Source organism: Dendronephthya gigantea, unplaced genomic scaffold (assembly GCF_004324835.1).
Source record: "Dendronephthya gigantea isolate DGI-Jeju-01 unplaced genomic scaffold, DenGig_1.0 000027F, whole genome shotgun sequence".
Lineage (NCBI taxonomy): Eukaryota > Metazoa > Cnidaria > Anthozoa > Malacalcyonacea > Nephtheidae > Dendronephthya > Dendronephthya gigantea.
In genome coordinates, this window is record NW_021163037.1 from 1,457,847 (window position 1) to 1,477,846 (window position 20,000).

General features: G+C 37.3%; 2 protein-coding genes across 4 annotated transcripts; one reads left to right on the top strand and one right to left on the bottom strand.

The window, feature by feature from the left end:
- Nucleotides 1-1,246: 1,246 nt before the first annotated feature.
- LOC114523484 (protein sidekick-1-like) lies at nucleotides 1,247-19,051 on the bottom strand. Of its 3 annotated transcripts, XM_028544421.1 has the most exons (18): nucleotides 18,889-19,051; nucleotides 18,025-18,069; nucleotides 17,322-17,389; nucleotides 16,370-16,663; nucleotides 15,850-16,134; nucleotides 14,977-15,252; nucleotides 13,466-13,732; nucleotides 12,533-12,778; nucleotides 7,717-7,980; nucleotides 7,349-7,600; nucleotides 6,386-6,628; nucleotides 5,560-5,841; nucleotides 4,930-5,238; nucleotides 4,470-4,540; nucleotides 3,684-3,894; nucleotides 3,337-3,489; nucleotides 2,644-2,686; nucleotides 1,248-2,339 (listed from the first exon to the last, which is right to left on the bottom strand). In XM_028544421.1, exons 3-18 carry the CDS (start codon nucleotides 17,377-17,379, stop codon nucleotides 1,847-1,849), a joined length of 3,747 nt encoding a protein of 1,248 aa, XP_028400222.1. In that variant the 5' UTR covers nucleotides 17,380-17,389; nucleotides 18,025-18,069; nucleotides 18,889-19,051; the 3' UTR covers nucleotides 1,248-1,846. The 3 variants fall into 3 exon arrangements, with proteins under 3 accessions (XP_028400223.1, XP_028400225.1, XP_028400222.1); XM_028544422.1 differs by lacking the exon at nucleotides 18,025-18,069 and having other exon boundaries at nucleotides 1,247-2,339; XM_028544424.1 differs by lacking the exons at nucleotides 18,025-18,069; nucleotides 18,889-19,051 and adding an exon at nucleotides 17,652-17,960 and having other exon boundaries at nucleotides 1,247-2,339.
- On the top strand, nucleotides 10,128-12,571 carry LOC114523485 (lipase ZK262.3-like). Its single transcript, XM_028544425.1, has 2 exons — nucleotides 10,128-12,276; nucleotides 12,494-12,571. The coding sequence occupies exon 1, from the start codon at nucleotides 10,398-10,400 to the stop codon at nucleotides 11,541-11,543; it is 1,146 nt and encodes a 381-aa protein (XP_028400226.1). The 5' UTR covers nucleotides 10,128-10,397; the 3' UTR covers nucleotides 11,544-12,276; nucleotides 12,494-12,571.
- Nucleotides 19,052-20,000: the final 949 nt, after the last annotated feature.

A 20,000-nucleotide genomic window follows, 5' to 3' on the forward strand; every position in this document is an offset into this window, starting at 1 on the left:
AATTATCAAAATTATATTAATGAAAAGAGCTGCGGACAAGCATCTAAATTGGATGAAATCATTTCTCCGTGATCAATCCGTCGTAAAAATTAATGGCATGCACACGCGTTTATATCGGTACTGGTTAGTGTTCCGTTTTCGTACTTCGCCGATAACGACTACGTTTTCATTTTGTGCCGTTTCCTTTTCAATTTTTCCGGTATCGTGTAAACGCAAGGCTAAGACGGCATAATTTAATACCCGTTTTCAAATAAAAACGGCATCGTGTCATGTAAAACACGAATTCCATGCAATTCTCTATAAGGTAAATCAATAGCGGCTTCAATAATGGAAAAGCGTACCTATATGTAGAGCATAATTTACTTATTTGCGTTTAGGTAGATATGGATATCGCGTATAAATAAAAGCTATTTAACACACTTAATAGGTGTTACGTTTATTGAAACTTTGCAGTGTTTTAAAATCATCATTTACAGTGCATATTTACATCTTTGGGTTGTTGTCCGAATAACTTCAATTGTTGTCAGCGGAAAATAAATATTGGTCCAAGGCAATGCAGCATGGGGACTCCGGATCGAGTCATTTCCCCCTCCTTCCACCCAAATTTTCAAGTTCCAAAGTTGATGGAAATTAATTATATAGCTAATTCATGTATTTTTGTCGAGGATCTGGCTTCTGGCGATTTATGTTCGCTGACGCTTACCACACAGACCTTTTACTATCTTCCTGACTTTCGTCGCTTTTAATGTGTTGTTTACATGCCAAATGAGTTTTTAAAATCATAAAATATGTTTATTAGGATACTATTGTCGGGACGACTAAACGACGGTCAAGAACTTGAGCCCTATCATTGAAAATAATTTCGCGCTTCTTTTGATGTCGGCTGAGCGGAATGAGCTAAGCAACCTGCCAACCGCTAACGACGTTTTACACTTTTACTCGCATTCATTCAAAAAGCACCAGGAGGTTCCTATATCGCTTCAATCTTAACCGGAGTGATAGTCAACGCAGCATATATTGGAGCGACTCGTGCGGCCCATTGTCCATATTATAATTAGTGCACCAAAGGCCTGCAATTAATGGCTTCCCTGGCTGTGGTAAATACGCCTTTTAAGAAGCTGTGAGCAACTCCAGAAATGATTGACTATAAAGTCTATATTCAGCAGCTATAGGTCAAGGATTCGTTTTTTAACAGTTGTCTAATAAGTTAGTCGCAACTCGCAAACACCTTGGAACATTACAACGAATAATCATTACGAGAATACGAGTAGGAAGAAAATAACGAAGTCAGCGAATCTAGACGAATGACGATATAAAACAGTCAATTGAATAACGTATTATTTCAACCACGACGCATGCAACTAATATATTTTACTTACGTCTACCTTATGTCCATAGAAAAGCCACCTTAAATTAGTTTGATCATCAAACGGAGCTTCTTTAAATGTTATTTTATAGAACCACAACCACATGGTCTTGGGCCGAGCATTGCAAATATGAGTTTCAAATTTCGTTCGCATATTAGCGCACTTGGGCGTGACTCCTTTGTTAGAAATACAATGCTCATGCAGTACTGATCTGAACTAAAATATGCGTATATATTGTGAGTGTCCTTCTAAAAAATGCATAGAAATAATAATTATACCGTTTGCTGATAGAATTGACACTACAATCTTGTATGAGGTTATTTATTCGTTCTCTATAAAACTAATAGAATCTTCCTATTTTACGAAAAATTCGTCGTCGCGACTCACGAGGAGTACTCAACTAACTCAACTAACTCAGCTAAGTGAGCTAACTGAATAATTAGTTGTGTTTAACTATTTACATTTGAATGATTGCTGCATTATATTAAAATATCATCCGTCACTTGTTCGAGCGGATTATCATCTTGATTCTCTCTGTCTCGTTTCATTTTGGCTAAATCAACTGTTGCATCTGCACAAATGCCAGTCTCCTCGTCAGACAACTCATTTCCAGTTACTGCCAGAGAGGCTTCGGTTGAGTATATGTCAACATATTCATCCTCTTCGTACGCTGGATTAACGTGGCTCGAGGTTGGATGACAATGATCCGTCAGATGACGCGTCGGAAGTGGACTGGGTCGGGCAATAAAGGTGGCCAACCTCACGGCATCATCGCTGTCGTCACTGTCGTCTCGAGGGGTGGGAAGTATTGGGTTTTCAACGTACATATTTTCAGGTACCACAGCCGTATGATAGCTATTTTCAAACATCGCTAGATCGATGTGATCATTCGCTGCGTTAACATTGTACACTCCTTCAGTGCTTCCTATTGATTCGTTAGACACGCCGCTCATACTATCAGTAAAATCGTATCTAAAAAGACCAATGAAAGAGCTAGATTAACTAAATATTACACTTACAAATGAGAGATTCTGAAAGATTGGAGAATAGGGTGGTTTATTTCGTAAAGCAAATTATTTTTCATGCATGTTATCGACGAGCATCATTATCGCGAAATTCGTTTTTTATTTCTCCAATATTTATTGTGATGCAAATGATGCAAATGTGATGCAAATGATGAAAGCCAGCTTTAACAAGTAGGAATTCTCTAGATATTGATATTTGGCTCAGTCGGCGGGACTATCATTCCATCAATAGTATTTCATCATACACTCACCCGCCTTGGTTACGGGACTTTTTCTTTTTCCTTCTCTTGTGACCTAAAAAATTCAAAGTAAGCTGTACTATAGACTATATTTATTCTATCATTTAACGTGTTCATGCAATAGCGAGGTTTATGATTTTCACCACCGCTGTTGCGGTTAGATTGATAATTTTGATAGACATGCATGTTGCAACTGATCGGTACTAATAGGTTTCCTAATATAGGTAGAGGTAGTGGTCGCCATGTGTGAATCTCGCTGAAAATGCGCAGGTATGGCTTTGCGGAACGTAGGAAGATCATATAATATACTAGACATATTGTTGGCTTCTCGAGGGCACAAAAATGTATATTTGCGATAGATAAGCATTATTCCGATAAGTTACACAAAGGCCTTCTATATCAATCAGAGACTCTTGACATGGTGTGTTTCCCGGTTTTCAACTAGCGATATTCTTCGCGTGAAGGAAGCGAATTTACTCTTTCGTATTTGACCAATTTCCACAATATTCCACATATTCTCAATACCACATGCATTTGGGAGATTTCGCAAAGATGCCCGTAATTTCAAGGACAACGTAAAAGGGTGTGGCACATTTCCAAAATCTCACGTAGCACATTTCGTGAGACATGAACGTCTCTACTGCAAAATTTAGTTATTGTTTTTTAAACACAAACTACTTGTATTACAATTTTCCAGCACCTCACCTGAACTTTCAGTATGTTTGGACTTCCTGGTCAAATAGATATACGAAAAAAGTAGCAGGAGTAAGACTACGGCCAAAACAACACCGCCAACAGCAATCTTCCACGGTAAGCTGTCTGAAGTACTTGATATTGGCCCAGGGTAGGCTAGTCGGTCTATAAAGTACAGAATGAGTATAAATAAAGAGCTTTTAAAAAAATTCCGGATTTTCAAGGGGTCTCAAATTCTTACTAATTTTCGGATGCTATAATTGGAAATACTTAGGTCAACATATTTAGGTCTATCTATATATATACAGCCCATGCCTCATTTCAAAAGTACATTTCTCAATTCGCATGAATTTTTCTACCTGTATCTGTGTGAACGACTGTGGGAACTGACCATGGTCCATCGCCGCCATTAGTGAACATGTTCATCTGTATTTCATAGAATCGACTGGCAATCAGTCCAGTTATCATGTAACTGCTTGTATTCCATGAATCGATCACGACCGTGGTCGCGTTTGTCATTTCATATTCCTTGTATTGTAATTTGTAACCTTCGACGTAAGTGAGAGGTCTCTGCATAGTAAAAATGAGATATACAAATACCTTGTGTTGTCAAGAATAAACACGCATGTATTTAATTCGTCAGAATCCGAAATAATGGTGGCATTGCAATTTTGATAACATTTTTGGCGACGTCCTTTTTTTGAAGAAGGTATTAATTCACTACAAGCTTAGACTTATACGATTTAAAAAATCTGAATCAAAATCAATCGAACTGCAGTATATATTTTTGATAAACAACATATCCTTGCAAGCCACCGTTCATGTGACCGTTAACACCGTTTTGATACTTACATGCAGCTTTAATACAATTAGCCTCTCACGATAACGAATATATGCCGCCATTTTTGGGATACTTTTTTTCAAAACCGCGACTATCTTTATTTTTAGGATGAATTTACTCTTCAAATGGTCTGTTGATTCTAAAAAACTGCTTCTTATGTTCCATTTAAGAAAATTGAAAGTAACCATGCAAAAACGTCATCGTGAGAAAGGCTAATTATGAAGTCTTCGATTCAGAAAATATGATTGATTATAGATGAAAATGTTAACTACAATTAATCGTAAGCAATACAACAATATGTTACCTTCCAAGTCACATGAATTCTCCTCGGTCCGTTGCTAACGCCTTCAATTTCTTTTGGGTATGTCGTGGGGGCTGAAACGGTAGAAATAAGTTTGGTTTATGCATCTATGTAGCCGAGTCTATATATATTATTGCACGCTTCCAAAACCTTTAGGCTGCTCCCACTCAGGAATTTATTCTTGGGATAAGGCAGAAGTGTTTTATGCATGCATTCTTAATCAGAATATAAAACAACGAATGCATGACTGAACAAGTTTAGACATGCATAGACTTGATAGCTAATATCAGTCTATAATATTCATGTTTGCGGAAAAGTGGCATTTCATTTGATATCCTGAGGAGAGCATACATAAATTTCAGATAAATTTTAACATCATTAGGCGTTGCAATTCTTTCTAGTCATGCATTGTAGGAAAATGAACATCCGCCATCCTCTTCGTAATCACGGATCTGACACAAACCTTTTTGAAGAGTTTTTAAATGTATCCATCTATAATCACTCCAGTGCATAGTACCATTATCAGTTTGTCGTCCAGCACGTATTTTTATCAGGTATAGAGTATTTGACTTCAAATTTGGTATTCGCAATTCTCTAGTATCATTTACCAATATCCTTTTCACAACTTGGGTTGAGGCGCTTTTCTCTTCATAAACAATTTCGTAGACAATGTCGTTGATCGGACCATTGGGTTCCCTTGGGGGTTGCCAGTATATTGTTATACTGGTGAGTGATAACGATTTTGCTGTTAGTTTGGATGGAAAGGAAGGCGCTAAATAAAACAAGAAGAATATTTTAACTAATATAGCCCTGTCCAAAAGTGTTAAAATACCCAAAAAAAATGGTAATAACTAATTCGAAATGCAGACGATTAAAAAGAAAATTTAGTACTCTTTAGCAGTTTTTGAAATATCCTATGTTAACTGGAAGTACATTTTCCTATATGTGAAATGTAGCTACTGCCTTCACAAAAATGAAATTGTCACCATATTTATTCAATTATCAGTTATCACAGATCTTTTCTCCGCGAAACCAACAAAAATATAGGCATATATAGTTGTGACCTGTTATAGTTCGCAACGCAAAGACGTACCTTCTTCTGTAGTGCTGGCATTGAAACTATCACCAGGCAAACTCGTTCCCAGCGCATTCTTAGCGCTGACACGATAGGTAAACGTGGTGAATGGTGGAATATCATTATCCTCGAACGGTGGCGAAACAACTGAGGAACTGATCGTGACCCACTTTAAGCTTGATATTGCCCGTCTTTCTACGATGAAACTTGCGACGATTTCGGTAGGGCTGGTTAACCACGTGAATATTATCGACCTGGCTGATATTTTGGTTACGGTGAAGTTATAAGGGGAGCTTGGAACTGCAAATGAAATAATATTCATGATGTGCATGGGTGTGAATGTGTGTCCAAATCCTGGCAACTTTCCTTCCCCACATACAATTTAACAGTACGATTGTCGTCATGTAATGGTTCAGGAAATTAAGATCTAATTTCAATACCACCATTTCCCACCAAAATAAGCGAATATCTTTTTGTGATAAAAATCATCTATTTCAAATTTACATAACTATCCACATGCACTTGGCTTTCAGTCAGTTTTAAGTTATTTTACGTGTGTGGAAACAAGAACGTGTGAAGTAAATCACATGCTAAACATAGCTGCTGACTTAAGGTTTGCAGTTTTCTGTGTTTCTGTATTTAAGATTTGTTTTATGGGTTTATGGGTTTCAAGATTAGGGTGTGATATAATCAGAAAAAGACAATTTGCTTTTATTTTAGGTAATGGAGTTAAGACACTACTGGTATTTTCACTATTTTAGCAATTGAGTTTTTAGACTCAGTAGGTAGTCTCTACTTATCCGTCCCAAACATAACACATTACATTAACATAGATTACATATACCTGCAACAAGTGCAGTCGTCCAGCCGTAAACATTGCTCGCGTTACAGATAAATCTCATTGTTTTGATAAGATTTTTCTCGATAAGTAGAGATCCGTTGTGCTTAAATGAAGGACCTGGTGGAGAGGCCTCATTGAGGTCAATCCAATCAAAAACTGGTTTAGGTGTCCCCGTTGTAACACAAGTAACTGATTGAATATCATTCGACAGTTCAGTTACTGTTATACCAATAATGCGAGGCTGAGCTAAAAAAGACAAAAAATGGAAGGAAATACCAAAATTTAGTTAAAGACCAAAGTTCATGATAATAGCTTATTTATTTCGATCCCCGCATAACAAAATGAAATCGTGCTCATTGTAGGCTTAACAAGACGCCTGCTCAGGCATTCACTCGTGCTACAGTTATATCGCTTGAGCTTATAACGCCTAATTTTTGGTGTTATGACATGTTCGTGACACCCGCGCGAGAAACGATCCTAGCTAGGACGATCTGGGTTCGTTCAAAGCCTTCGTGCCGCCCACGCGGGATTTTCTTAAACTCGCGACGCCAAAAAACGAGCCCATTTTTCAACTCGCTCTACCGACGGTAGGCTGAGTATAACAAAATTTAGTAAGAACAATGCCTATATTTCACTGAATGCAGCCCAATAATAAATCCTACCAACAAAAGATATTTCATATTCAGCGAATGGGTCGATTCGACTTTTCGAAGATTCGTCTTTTAATATATAGCCAAGAAAATACCATTAGCCATTCCCCAATCGAGCAGGATACTGGATCTAGTCGCGAACTGCAAAGCAACTATGGACTGTTTGGAGGGACAGGAAATATAAGTCTAAAATCATTTGTCCCTCCAAACAGTCCATAGATGATGCCTTGCAGTTCGCGACAAAACCCAGTACAGTGTTCGATTGGGAAATGGCTAATTGCTGTATCCCGATTAAACTTCAAATAAGGTTACTCACTCATTACTTGGACTTGTAGAAAAACATCTGCAACTCCCAGAGCATTTTTTCCTCTGCACCTGTACCGTCCCGCGTGTGAAATATCTACTTTGGAAATTGTAAGTCGATGTCCTTGGAGAGTAACGTTAACGTGAACTGGAGTTATCCAACGAATTTCCGCTTCAGGGTTGGCATTTATAGGACAAAGAAGGACGGCATTACCACCTGCAACAATGTTCACTTCCTTTATGGATATGGCTGCGTCTGGAGAATCTGGTAAACACAAAAAATTGGTATTTTCTGGCAATGTTTATCATTCATAACAATCTCACGAGACACGAACTATTTAAAGCCTGAAATTATAAAGTGAAAGCTACAAGTTTACACACATTGCACATTGATGAAAAATGTAACGTTGATAAACCCTGCGTGGTTTCGAGCTTCACAGACGTAAAATCCACTGTCGTCCCTATCAATGCCCACGATTATCAATTCGTTACCAGTGCTATTCAGTTTTATTAGGCGACCATTCATCATGAGACGAAACCAGCTTATTATTGGCCGATCGGGTCCATTGGCCACGCAATGTGTCACCACCGTTGTGCTTTCATTCGCAGTAATGTTGCGAGGTAACGTCAGGAGTGTGGGTAAAACTGTGGTAAAAAGATAACAACAATGGATGTTATAAGCAATAATATAGAAATTTCTTTCTCAACTTGTTCGTTACAAACGTTTATCCCGAAGTGGTACTGAAGAATTTCCATTTTATTGACCATGCAATGAAAGCTTTCTTTGCACGGTATGGCCACGCAAATAGTTTTTTTTTCATTGTACGGTTGCTTTCATTATATTAAACCACTTGCAATGTTAAACCAATGGTCCCACAATGATCCCCCGTTTCCCGCGAGTCCCTAAGTGTGTTCACTATTTGAACGACGGCATACTGGGCAGAATGCATACTATTAAAATTTAATTTGCAATTATGGTCTAGGTGCATTGTCAATTGGCATGACACGGATGGGAACGATGCATGAATTAGGTCCTGTTGTTGTCGTTCCAACAAAACATAACTTTTCTTTTAGAAATAGGAGATATATCTTTTATAATCAATTTATCAGTATTAAGTTAAGTTCAGTCATTTACAATACGTGTGAAACTAATCCAACGTTGCAGAGAACTTGATACACTTTTTTGAAAACATCGTTAAATTTTTAAGGCTTGTGAAGCTTTGTAAACTATAAGTGATATTTTAATAGTTTGTAACGTAATTAATTACTTTTCGAAGATAACGAGAAAATTTTGGACGTCAAAACATTTTGGAGTAATGGACATCATTTTTCATTTTTACTTTAGCTCATAATGGGCATAATCTAAAATGTGGTTAAGAGGTTATCTACTCATATATTTGCCTTTATATTTAACTAGTTATAACTGCAACGAATACGGTCATGTTTATCGATGCTACCTACATTGCATGTAGGAAGTGAAATGAAAAGTAATTTTAAGGTTACTAATTAGTAGAGAAAAGTAATTATAAATTAATTACTATATATGGTAATTGTGATTTGTGAGTAATCATACATATTGTGCTTACAGTACTGTCCAGAAATCAAGGAAGTCAAAACTCGGTCTGATCGCGGTTGAACTGAGGTCAGACTGAGGTCGAACCGCGGTGAGAGGGAGGTTTAAACTCGGCGGTTTAACGTCTGACAGGTATTTCTTAAGATGTTTTCGATATGATTATTGTGTTGTCGTTCTCAGCTGTTCATATAACATTCCGGAGGCCATCGAATTTTTTCCCTTGCGGTCGTTTGCGCGGTTTCTGTTGGTCGACCGCAATTTATACTCATTTTCCCCAGTAATTTCCACAACACTGCTTTTTATATGGGTGTATATAGTTTTTTGTTATATAGGTGCTGTGTATTTTAAATGTGATTGGTTCATTCGTAGTCACATGACTTTAAATAAATGCAATGTTTCCCGCCAGGGAAACAAGTGAAAAATTGTTGCCCGCATGTTGTCATAACAAAGTTTTTTGAAATGAAATTGTCGTGTAACATGTATGTTTTTGTTCCTATATATAACAAAAAACTTAATGTTCGCTACATCTCGGGAAATAATCAGTTTTGTTTTCCCTCGAGTCTCAATGTCGAACATTCAGACTCTTGGGAAAACAAAACTCACTATTTCCCTCGGGAGCATACATTAAGTGCATAATAAAAGCTGCACAATTTAACATCAAAAGAGTTTACATTTTTCCACCAGAAACCGCCACGCGAGTGTCATTTGTCGGGCGAATAATTCATACGTGAAATTGTGTGAAAAGTGATTAAGGTTTACATTTTTTGATGAAAAATATCGCGTCAAAAATATTATAGTGGATAATCACGAAATAATTGAAATTTTTTTGTCTCGATACTAACTTCTTCAGTTGTCCAATCAATTCTGATCAGTATTATTGGTGAAATTAATTCATGAAAAAAGTTATATCACCGATCTCGTTTGCAATTATGCTATTAATAAGGAGAAAAAATAGAAAAATCCGCCAATCAAAAATGTTTTGGTCAAAATGATTGTCCAATGACAACGGCATTATTGTAAAGTTTCAATAATTCTTTCTATATTACTTTGTAACGGCTTTCACATTCACTGAAGTGGTTGAAATTAATTTGATTTAAGGACATGCAGCTTTTCGCACACAAAATGTGAACTCCTACTCTATATTTGACATACGTTTAAGCATAAAAAACCAAGAGAATAATTTTAGGATCATCAAAGCAAATTTAAGAATTATGAGAAGATTACGACTGTCGGATGAATATTCATATTGAGATATTATCATTGTATGGTTGAGCTTCGTAACTCAGAGATATCAGTTGACGGGTAAAGTATTTCAACTCCTGCCGCGTTTATCATAAAAATGTTTTATTTTTAGCTTTTAAATAAATTGAAACAAATAGGTTTGTCTCGGCGATCGTTCTCATATACAGGGGCCGCATAATTTCGTGTGATATAATAGCGCGTTTCTTAACTACCGTAGTCACAACGCGAGCGTTATAACAGAGTAAAGATGTTCTCGCGGTTCGTTATCGTTGCCTGTCTTTGCCTAGGGTTTTCAAGCGCCTGGCTATTCAGCGGTCCAGATTGTGATGAGCAAAACAGCTGCAAAACTTGTGCTCAAACCGAAAGCTGGTCAGGAAAGCGATGCCGTTGGTGTCCCCGTACGTCAACATGCCACGCTCACGGCAGCGTGGTGAACAAATGCTCGCGAGCGGAAAATGTCGTCAACTCTAAAGACTGCAACAAGATAGTTCAAAAAAAGTACGACAAAAATCTCGCGTATAAATTGGTCCAACTTTGCGCATTAGCGTACTCTCCCGACGTCGCGAAGTACAAAACTAAAGCTGAGTCAGACGAAGTAAAAACATTTCATCTTGTGAAGCAAGTTATAAATTCTTGTTCAGGAGAGGCAATGTGCTCTGGTTTCGTCGCTGTTTCGCATTCGGAAAAAGCCATCGCCATCGCATTCCGCGGTACCGAACATTCGCAACAACTAATCACCCAAATGAAACGCGTTTTATTGGAGCAAAAACAGTCCTTCGAAGCGGGTGGAAAAGTTCAAGGATATTTCAAGGATGCATTTGAAGTTGTGTGGAAAGACTTAAAAAGCTATGTTTACGAACAGATAAAGAAGTATCCAAATTACGAAGTTTGGGTGACAGGACATTCTCTCGGTGGAGCGCTTGCATCTCTTGCCAGTACAACGATCGCATTCGAAAGAAAGAAGAGACACCAAAAGAAGACACCAAAAGACAACTTGGTATTGTACACCTTTGGTCAACCCAGAGTTGGTAACTACGATTACGCTTTTGCTCACGATAATTTGGTGCCTCAAAGTTTTCGAGTGACGCATTATCGCGATGTAGTTGTCCATCTTCCGACCTGCACAGTGTTCCTACCCGGTACCCCCTGTATTTCCTTGGGTGGCGGTCCGTATCATCACGGCAAGGAAGTCTTCTACGGAACCGAAATCATGGCAAAAGACTCTTCATACAAAACGTGCAATGGAAACCCGAAAAATGAAGATTTTGGTTGCAGTGATAATCCCTTGGTATGGGGGCGATGCTTCACTGGGGAGGCAGCTCGTTGCGTTGAAGACCACAAGCAGTACTTTGGCTTAAACGTTGGTATTTGGTGGAAAAGTATTCAAGTGTGAACGATGTATACCTTCTGAATCTATTATCTTCTTTACTCTTTGTTTCAATTAGTTAAAAAATATGTCATTTCACACAGGCTATAGCTATAATTAAAATTGTTACATGCACACAAAAATAATGGGGCTGCTGGGGCGAGTGTGTTTAATCATTAAACCTTTAAATAAAAGTAAGATAAAACAACGTATATTTCGCACTATGAAACTGTATATAAGGGGGGTTAGGCGATTTTATCAATTATAGGTGGACTAGAAATGTATTTTTGCCTGCCCGAAATAATTTTACACTTTTATGCCGCGAACATCGCGATAATCTGTTATAATATTATACATCATAAATAGAACTTTTGTCGTTACCGACCTTATCGTATTGAGCTACTTCCTTTAAAGACTTTAACGCTCCTGCCGATAAGTTGAAATCGCAATCGGTAAAAGGGTCGTTTACCAGTGTACAAAATATGCAGTAATAAGTAAATTTTTAGAACACGTATATGCGCAGTATATCGGCCGGGTATTGTGATGCATGTATTGAGCATGCAGGGTTTCAACAATGCAAGGAAATTTCCTTGGAATTGACAACCACAAGGGAGGGATGGATCTGTGTTAATAGAATATATTATGCATATTTTTCAAAACTTCTTTGTTTCGCTTTTTTGTCATTGCTATCAAGGGGTAACATATACTATAATGAATATACGCGATGACTGCCACGAGGAGAGAAAAGTTAGGCGAACCCGTTGTTTTCCGGCAAAGAACGTCGGTGGTGTCCCGTATATATGGAGGCAAAATCTATAGTCTTCGTCGCTATTGGGTTGGTGCTCGTCATGCATATATACAAAGTTCATAAATACACATATAAATACGCATAAATTTCCAGTAACGATAAAAACCACGAGTTGATTATCTTTCCCTAGTTTCTAATCATATCAATTTCATTAAATGGTTGGGGGAAGGGATTCTTCCAGTAAAGCAATAATCTCCAATAAGCATACCTGCAACAACGACGCTCGCTGTGGCAGTTTTCTTCCCAGCTTTATTCTTAGCCTGGCAGATATAATCTCCTTCATCATTTTTTGACGTATTGGTGATCACCAGCGTACCGTTGCGCCAAGTGGTCCCCCCCGGTGAATACCACATGATTGCTGGTAAAGGTACTCCTGTGGCGGAACACGAGAGCGTCACGTGCTCTCCTGGGACAATGATAACTTTCCGAGGGTAAATTGAAATCTTTGGAGGAACTGTAACGAAACGGAGACGTTGCAGGTACGTATCGTCATAACTCGTCGTAATTCACATGTCGCAATTCGTTGTTATGCGAAATCCAACATATATGAAAATCGAAAAATAGCGAGTTACAACACGTGAATTACGACGAATTATGACGAATTATGTCATATGAAAATCAGCAATTATGACTGGAAGCATCCATGGCTTTATTATAAATGCTTTTTAAAACGTCAATATATCCAAATGTGAGATGTTAGAATATTTTTAACTATGTTTGAATATTTTCGACCGCACTACAGACATGTAGATAATCTGAGTTGGAGCAAGCAAGAAAGATGTAAAATGACTTGATCACCGGGAAAACGAATTTTAGAGAGTTTATTAAACTTTGCGTTTCTGGGAAACGGCAAATTATCCCGAACTTTCTTGGCAGAAGATATTTCGATATTAAGATATTTCGTTTCATGAATAATTTCTTTCCTTAAACATTGATTATGCCTGGAGTTTTAGAGAAACGAGACCATGCATTTGCTCTTTTTTCCTTTTAGTCGAAAATATTTTAAATTTTTGCCTTCAGTTTTCCGCTGGGCGCATAACTCTTTCAGTTATTCGTATAGGGGTGAAATGATTTCATAATAGGTTTACGTTACGTGGTCATAAGTAATTTAAACTATATTGCAGCATGCATGATAACTTGCCTAGGACTGTCAAGTTGATAATCAGCATCACTTCGCCTAAATTGTTTCGAGCTTTGCAAGAGTAAACGCCTTCATTCTTCGTGGAAACGTCACGCAATGTTAAAACGGCGTCGGACGAGATTGTGTTATTTTCAAACATCCATCGATATGTTGGTTCAGGATAACCAGCAGATGAACAGTCTAACGAGATTTCAAGCCCTTCTATTGCTGTTTCTTTACGCGAGAATGCGGTTAATTTTGTCGGACAACAGTCAAGCTTTGGTGCTCCTAAATTAATAAATAACGATTGTAGAAAGAACCTTGCAACTTTCGCCCTGACTTAGCCTGGTTGGAATGTATCTAAATACTGATGTCAAGAGATGTTACAATTGATGAGGAGAACATCGCATTTATTCAAAATATGCTGATACTACAGTGCCTAAATGGTGTGTATTTGGAGTATGGATCCAATATAATAGGTAAAAAATTCCATTTTCCAATAAAACCGTTGAAGAAAACAGCGCATTTTCCCCTATATATATATATATATATATATATATATATATATATATATATATATATATATATATATATATATATATATACATACAGGTGCGCTCATAAGTTATTGGACACCTTGTTTTTCACAGATATGTTCCCTTACGCAAGCTCAAGGAAAAGCAAAACAAGGTTTTTTCATCCCAGGATTAATTTAACTCAATACAGCAAAGTTCATGCCGATAATGTTTTACTGTCTTGCTTTAGAGCTCCATATACTACTGACTTTCACTTTTTGGACAGGTTAAATAATGGACGTCTGTCAGAACTACTGTAATGTCGTTGAACTCCCACAATAAATGGGCCCCAAGTTTTATTTAAATATTTCAAAAAATCCTAGGAATTTCAACTATATATATATATATATATATTAATATATATATATATATATTATATATATATATATATATATACAGTCGTTATCAAAAAGGTTGTCCCGATCAATATATATTTAGAAATATATAAATATCAATCACGTGACCATTAAACATGGCTTATTTTGATCATTTATCACTTGTTTCTTTATTATTACAAAATTGTTCACCTTACTATGACATTTAAGAAATTTTTACGACAGATTTTCAACAATTTCTCATAAAATTAACGTATGTAGTAAAATCACGTGACCGATATTTACGTATTTATATATATTTCCATATGACAACCTTTTTGATAACGACTGTATATATATATATATATATATTAATATATATATATATATATATATATATATATATATATATATATATATATATATATGGTGCGTACCTATAGGGTATGGATTCACAGGTAAAAAATCCAATTTTCCAACGAAACCGCGTGCAACTGTTACCACGTTTGTTCACAAGCTGTTATTACATTCACGTGCATGTTGCTGTTATGTGTGTTAAAAAAGCTACGACAATTTCTAGTGATTCGAGTAAGATTGTTTAATCGCCAAGGATTAACAAAACGATACGTTTACTCAAACTTACTCAATACTTTCAGCAGCGTAGTCTTGAAGCGTTTTAATCCGGCAGAATTGTTGGCGACACACGAGTAGGTTCCCCTGTTATCGAATTGGACATTGGATATTTGTAAAGTATTATTTTCCTGAACTACGATATTTGAAATTCGGTCTACAGGCACGTTGCCATAGTACCAGTTGACGTCAGCCGGTGGCGAGCCAATCACCTTGCAGTTCAGTTTGATGGTTTCATTTTCCTTCACGGTGATATTGGATGGCGGACTCACGGTAAAAACTGGGTACCCTGCGCAGTTGAAAAGAAAAGCCTTTTGAAGTGGTCGTTGCATGTCCATTGACAAATCTAATTATATACATAGTGCATGCAATGCAATTCTACTTGTGAAAGATATAAATTCGGCAACAACGAAACGTTTGTGTTTCTTACACTGAATAAACTCCACAAATGTATAACTCCACGAAGGCTCTTACTAATGTACAACTTTCAAAAGAAGAATTGCATTGCAAGTTGCCAGAAAAATTACATTGCGTCACAGGCCTTAATACGTATGCTATGTTTCGCCAGTGAAAACTGCCTAAAAGACAATAATACCTTTAGCAGTGTCTAATGCTATCAATAATACAACATCCTAAGCTTTTTTCTGAGTTCGTGCGTTCGTCACCGTCAATATATAAGACACCGACCCTTAGTAATATCCGAGCCGTGCTTAATCGTTGATCGAGGAAATATGCATGGGAATTAAATTAGTTAATTACGACGCTACAAAAAACAGGTCCATCTTTAGACTCCAGGGACTCCCCTGTATAGAAAACTACCAATTGGGGCACCCGAACTACTTAACAGCTTTATGAACAGTGAATAGTCAAATTCTACAAAACCTACCTAAGACCCTGAGATAAACCGCTTGGGTATCATTTCCTAAATCATTCTTTGCTATACAGACGTATCTTCCAGTGTCTATTGGACTTACGGAAGAAATACGAATGGAATTAGGTGATGGTTTCTCCAAACGAGCCCTATTATCATCGCCTGATTCAAGAAATATTTCCCACGTGATTCGCGGGGGTGGATATCCCGATGCTTTGCACGTAAAGGTAACACGATTGCCTTCAACGATTGCCTGTTGCTTCGGCGAAATTTCCGTAATAGTTGGTGCCACTGGAGGATCTACAATAAAGGTAAAAATTGCGAGATTCATTTCATATGTAGTTGCTAAATACGCTGCATAGCCTGACAGTGGCAGATATAGTTACTCAAGTGAAAATTTATCACCAAGTGAAAATAAATTACTTGGACTGGTTGCTCGAAAGGCATTTAGCTTGCTCTTTTGAACGGGGGGGGGGGCGATTGATTACGCCTTCAGGAGTATCTATTTTTCAATCACATATGCAGTTAAACGCACCTAAAACTGTTAAAGTAGCTTGAGCTGAAGATACCCCAGCGGCGTTCGAAGCTCTGCACGTGTATGTCCCGGCATCGCGTCTTCTAGCATGGGCAATTGTCAAGCTGTCATTAAGAACTTGTGAAGAACTCGTTACATTCCGCAGGAGCTGTTTGTCATTCTTGATCCAGCCAATCACAAACTCAGTATTGCTCTGCACATGACAAACAAATATCGCCGATTGGTTAATGTAAACATTTTGACTTGTTGGCCTCTTTATAATCACTGGTTTTTCTGATCTTGTTTCATAAAAAACTACAAGAAAACAAGATAATCAGACGAACCGAAAGCTGTATTAAAATGAATTGCATTTAAATCTATACCAATAATTCTATTTACCTTAAAATGCTAATGAAAATTATTATTCATCCTATAAAACCCAGAATGTCCCTTCAGAATTGTATTGCATTGTTTGTTATAGTAATGTGCTTCAGTGCCCCAGAGAGAATCCGCGATTTCCAGGAAGACCGTACACGATTACCAACTGAACTCCAGTTCATATCCCTATATCCGAATGCTAGAACCCATTCCTAATTTGGTGGTGTATTTGTCGTTAACAAGTCATTTTTACAGACGTGAAATAGTACAAGTGTCAATTTCTAAATTATCGCTTTCAGAAAAGGTTTTCGAGCGCAACTCCTGCAAACACCACTGGGCAGTTTGACTTTGCAGTCTGAATCGATAATGAGAGCATGCATTGTTACGTAAACTAATGAGTTGACCCGCGATTGATGATGTCATAAATATTGCAAGCGTGCGCAAATATTGCAAGCGCGAGCAAAGACAATTTTTGAATAGATGACGGTATAAAATCCTTAAAAAAGTACGCGCAACGCGCACATCGACTTGAAAATTGTTGACAGATGTTGCTACATGCATCCGTGAGTCAAAAAGGACAAATAGATATGTTTACCTGAGATTGCGATGAAAACTACCATGTGCACGAAAGATTTCGTTTGTGAAGTCTGCATAGCCAAGATCCTATAACAATTAATATAAAAACGTTATGTATTATGGTGTTTCCTATATCCGGCTACTTGTTTTGATTTTTTTAACACGCTAATTGAGGAAACCAGTTTTGGTTGATATTAGGTTAGGAGTACTTTCTGGAGACTTCACAAGTTTTCATCGGCACTAATTGTAATGCACCAGAGTGACCAGAGCAGATGTTTCTAGGATATTAGGTTAGGAGTACTCTCTGGAGTCTGGTCTTTTTTTCATAAAACTATACAACGCCTCATACCTGGTATCCAAAATTTACTTAACCGTCATCTGCAAAGAATTTTGTTTAAACAGACATGTTTGATACGCGAGAAAGGATTGCATGGAAACCATGGGAACTCAGCCATGGAAACTCGCACTCGGCGATCTATCTAGTAATGGTTGCGCTAACCCGAATTGAAAGCAGGCTTACTTGCATACAGTTGTCATCAATTACAATACCAAATGTTTCACATTTATTGTAAGAGAAGCCTCGTCATCGATGTTGAGAAACATCATCAGACGTGAACATATGTCACTCATGAACTAACACCCACCCCCCTGAGGGCTGAGACACTGTACATGTTGTACATTTCAAAACTGAGTATTGTTGTTAAGAAAGTACACTTGCATACCTGTACTACAAGAAGGTGGTGAATTAGCCAGTATCCGCCACGACGCTGTTGTCATAAAAATAAAAGTAAAAATAAAAGGATAAGGTATAAAGATATAGTCAATCGAAAAAACGAAATATTTAATAACTTGCGATCGTGATGTTACATGCAGAGAACTAAAGTACGAGGTTAAACTACAGGTGGTAAATTACACAATTCAAGCGGTCAATAGGAATAAGATAAGGCATGTCAAAAGCAAAAATATTAAAAACTGAACGAGAATGTAGTCTATTTCTGTGGTCGACAGAAAGCGTTAAAAGCTCTGTACGTCATGAAAGACTGCATCCATGCATCACATCTGAAAACTCTTATTTATCCAAATTGCTATCAACTAACCAAAGTCAGCACCATTAATGGACATACGAATAGACTAAACGATATAAACACATTTGCAAAATGCATTGTAAAAGATTCCAAACTATCAAAACCGAAATTTCCCAAGATCGAGAAACGTCGCAGCCAAGCCCCCCCCCCCTCTATTATATTTATTAAACGGTGTTAATTCGACATAAAATTCTACTCGGGAAATGAATTTTAATTTTCTATTTAACACATCATAAACACGACGCATTGAGATCAATGGCAACACAAATTTAAAAATGGCGCCAGCACAATAGAATTTGATTTCAATAACTTTTATATTCGATCAGATCAGATTCCAGCTTTACAACGGCTTCATTTATCGCCTGATATTATTATTAACCTCACGCTTAGATATATAGAGTACAAAATAACCTAGTTAAAAGTGAATCAATTAATGCAAGCACATTCATGATTTATATCGCATACTGACTGGTAAATACCAATATGTTTGTTTTGACGTACCTTTTCTGGTATGTTTAGTATGATTTAGCATAACAACTGATGCAATAACAGCATGCTATAATGCCCAGCACCATACAAAATGTAGAAATGAAGTTACAAGGTTACGATACGGTTTATTTTATAAATTAGTGCTGAGGACGTCTCGGTGTTTCCTGTTCAAACATAAAAGTCTAATTCCTGATTATACAACATTCCTTGGTTGCTAAGCGACTTTTGTAACCTAATCCCTTATATGTGTAATCTGCTTTTGAGAAGTGAAATTTTATACGTAACTACATACCTCGCGGTACAAAAAGTTAGTCAATTCCAATGTTCAAAAGACAAGAAATTTGCGCCTTAGGAATTTGCGTGGGCCTCAGGCGTGAACGGTCCTCAAAATGTGTGCCATAGTAAAACAAAAGAGTTTGCCTTTGGTAAACCTGCCGTAATTGTTTCTTCCACTTGCTAAATATATAGATCCACTATAGTTTGGAGCTTGGGCATGTGCATGCATGGAGCAGTTATCGTTACAGGTCGGCCACCAGATATTCGCCCTAGTGGGAAACATGTCAATTCAAGGCTATCAAATCATAGCAGTCGAAGCAAATTAATTTTATATTTCTAAGTTACAGAGAGTTCTTAAGTTCCATTTCGACACACGAAATGGCATAATGTAATGTTAAGGCAAGTATCAATATACCAAGCAATCTTCCCGAACTTGATGACTTCACAAGTTTTCATGGGACTAATTGTAATGCACCAGACAAGATGTTTCTAGGAATTCTAGACCAAATTACAAAAGCGCAGACAGCGCAGAGATGGCAGAAAAATAATTATTTTCGTAGCAGAGGAAATAAACTTCAAATTATAGTCAATTTAGCCCCACCATATTCTGGTGGTATCTATAAACATTGGTAAATACCTTAAGAGCCAAGAAAGGACCAAATCTCGAGTGTCGAGAAATTGCCGCCATCTTGGAATCAAAGAACTCGTTTGAAAACTGTAACTTAATGAAAAGCAAATCGTCAACTGTCATCATATTGAAAATATTAATCTGACTATTAATTCACATTAATCTGACTATTAATTCACATTAATCTAACAGGCAGGAGAACAAAAATTGATGTCTCTGA

What these genes read in the sequence shown, in the direction of transcription:
- LOC114523485 (XM_028544425.1), top strand. Translation starts at nt 10,398, where the DNA reads ATGTTCTCGCGGTTCGTTATCGTTGCCTGTCTTTGCCTAGGGTTTTCA.
- LOC114523484 (XM_028544422.1), bottom strand. Translation starts at nt 17,379, where the DNA reads ATGCAGACTTCACAAACGAAATCTTTCGTGCACATGGTAGTTTTCATC. An exon ending in GAATTCATGTGACTTGGAAG is followed by an intron (nt 3,895 to 4,469) that starts GTAACATATTGT and finishes TTTACTATGCAG; the next exon opens with AGACCTCTCACTTACGTCGA. An exon ending in AAGTCCCGTAACCAAGGCGG is followed by an intron (nt 2,340 to 2,643) that starts GTGAGTGTATGA and finishes TGGTCTTTTTAG; the next exon opens with ATACGATTTTACTGATAGTA.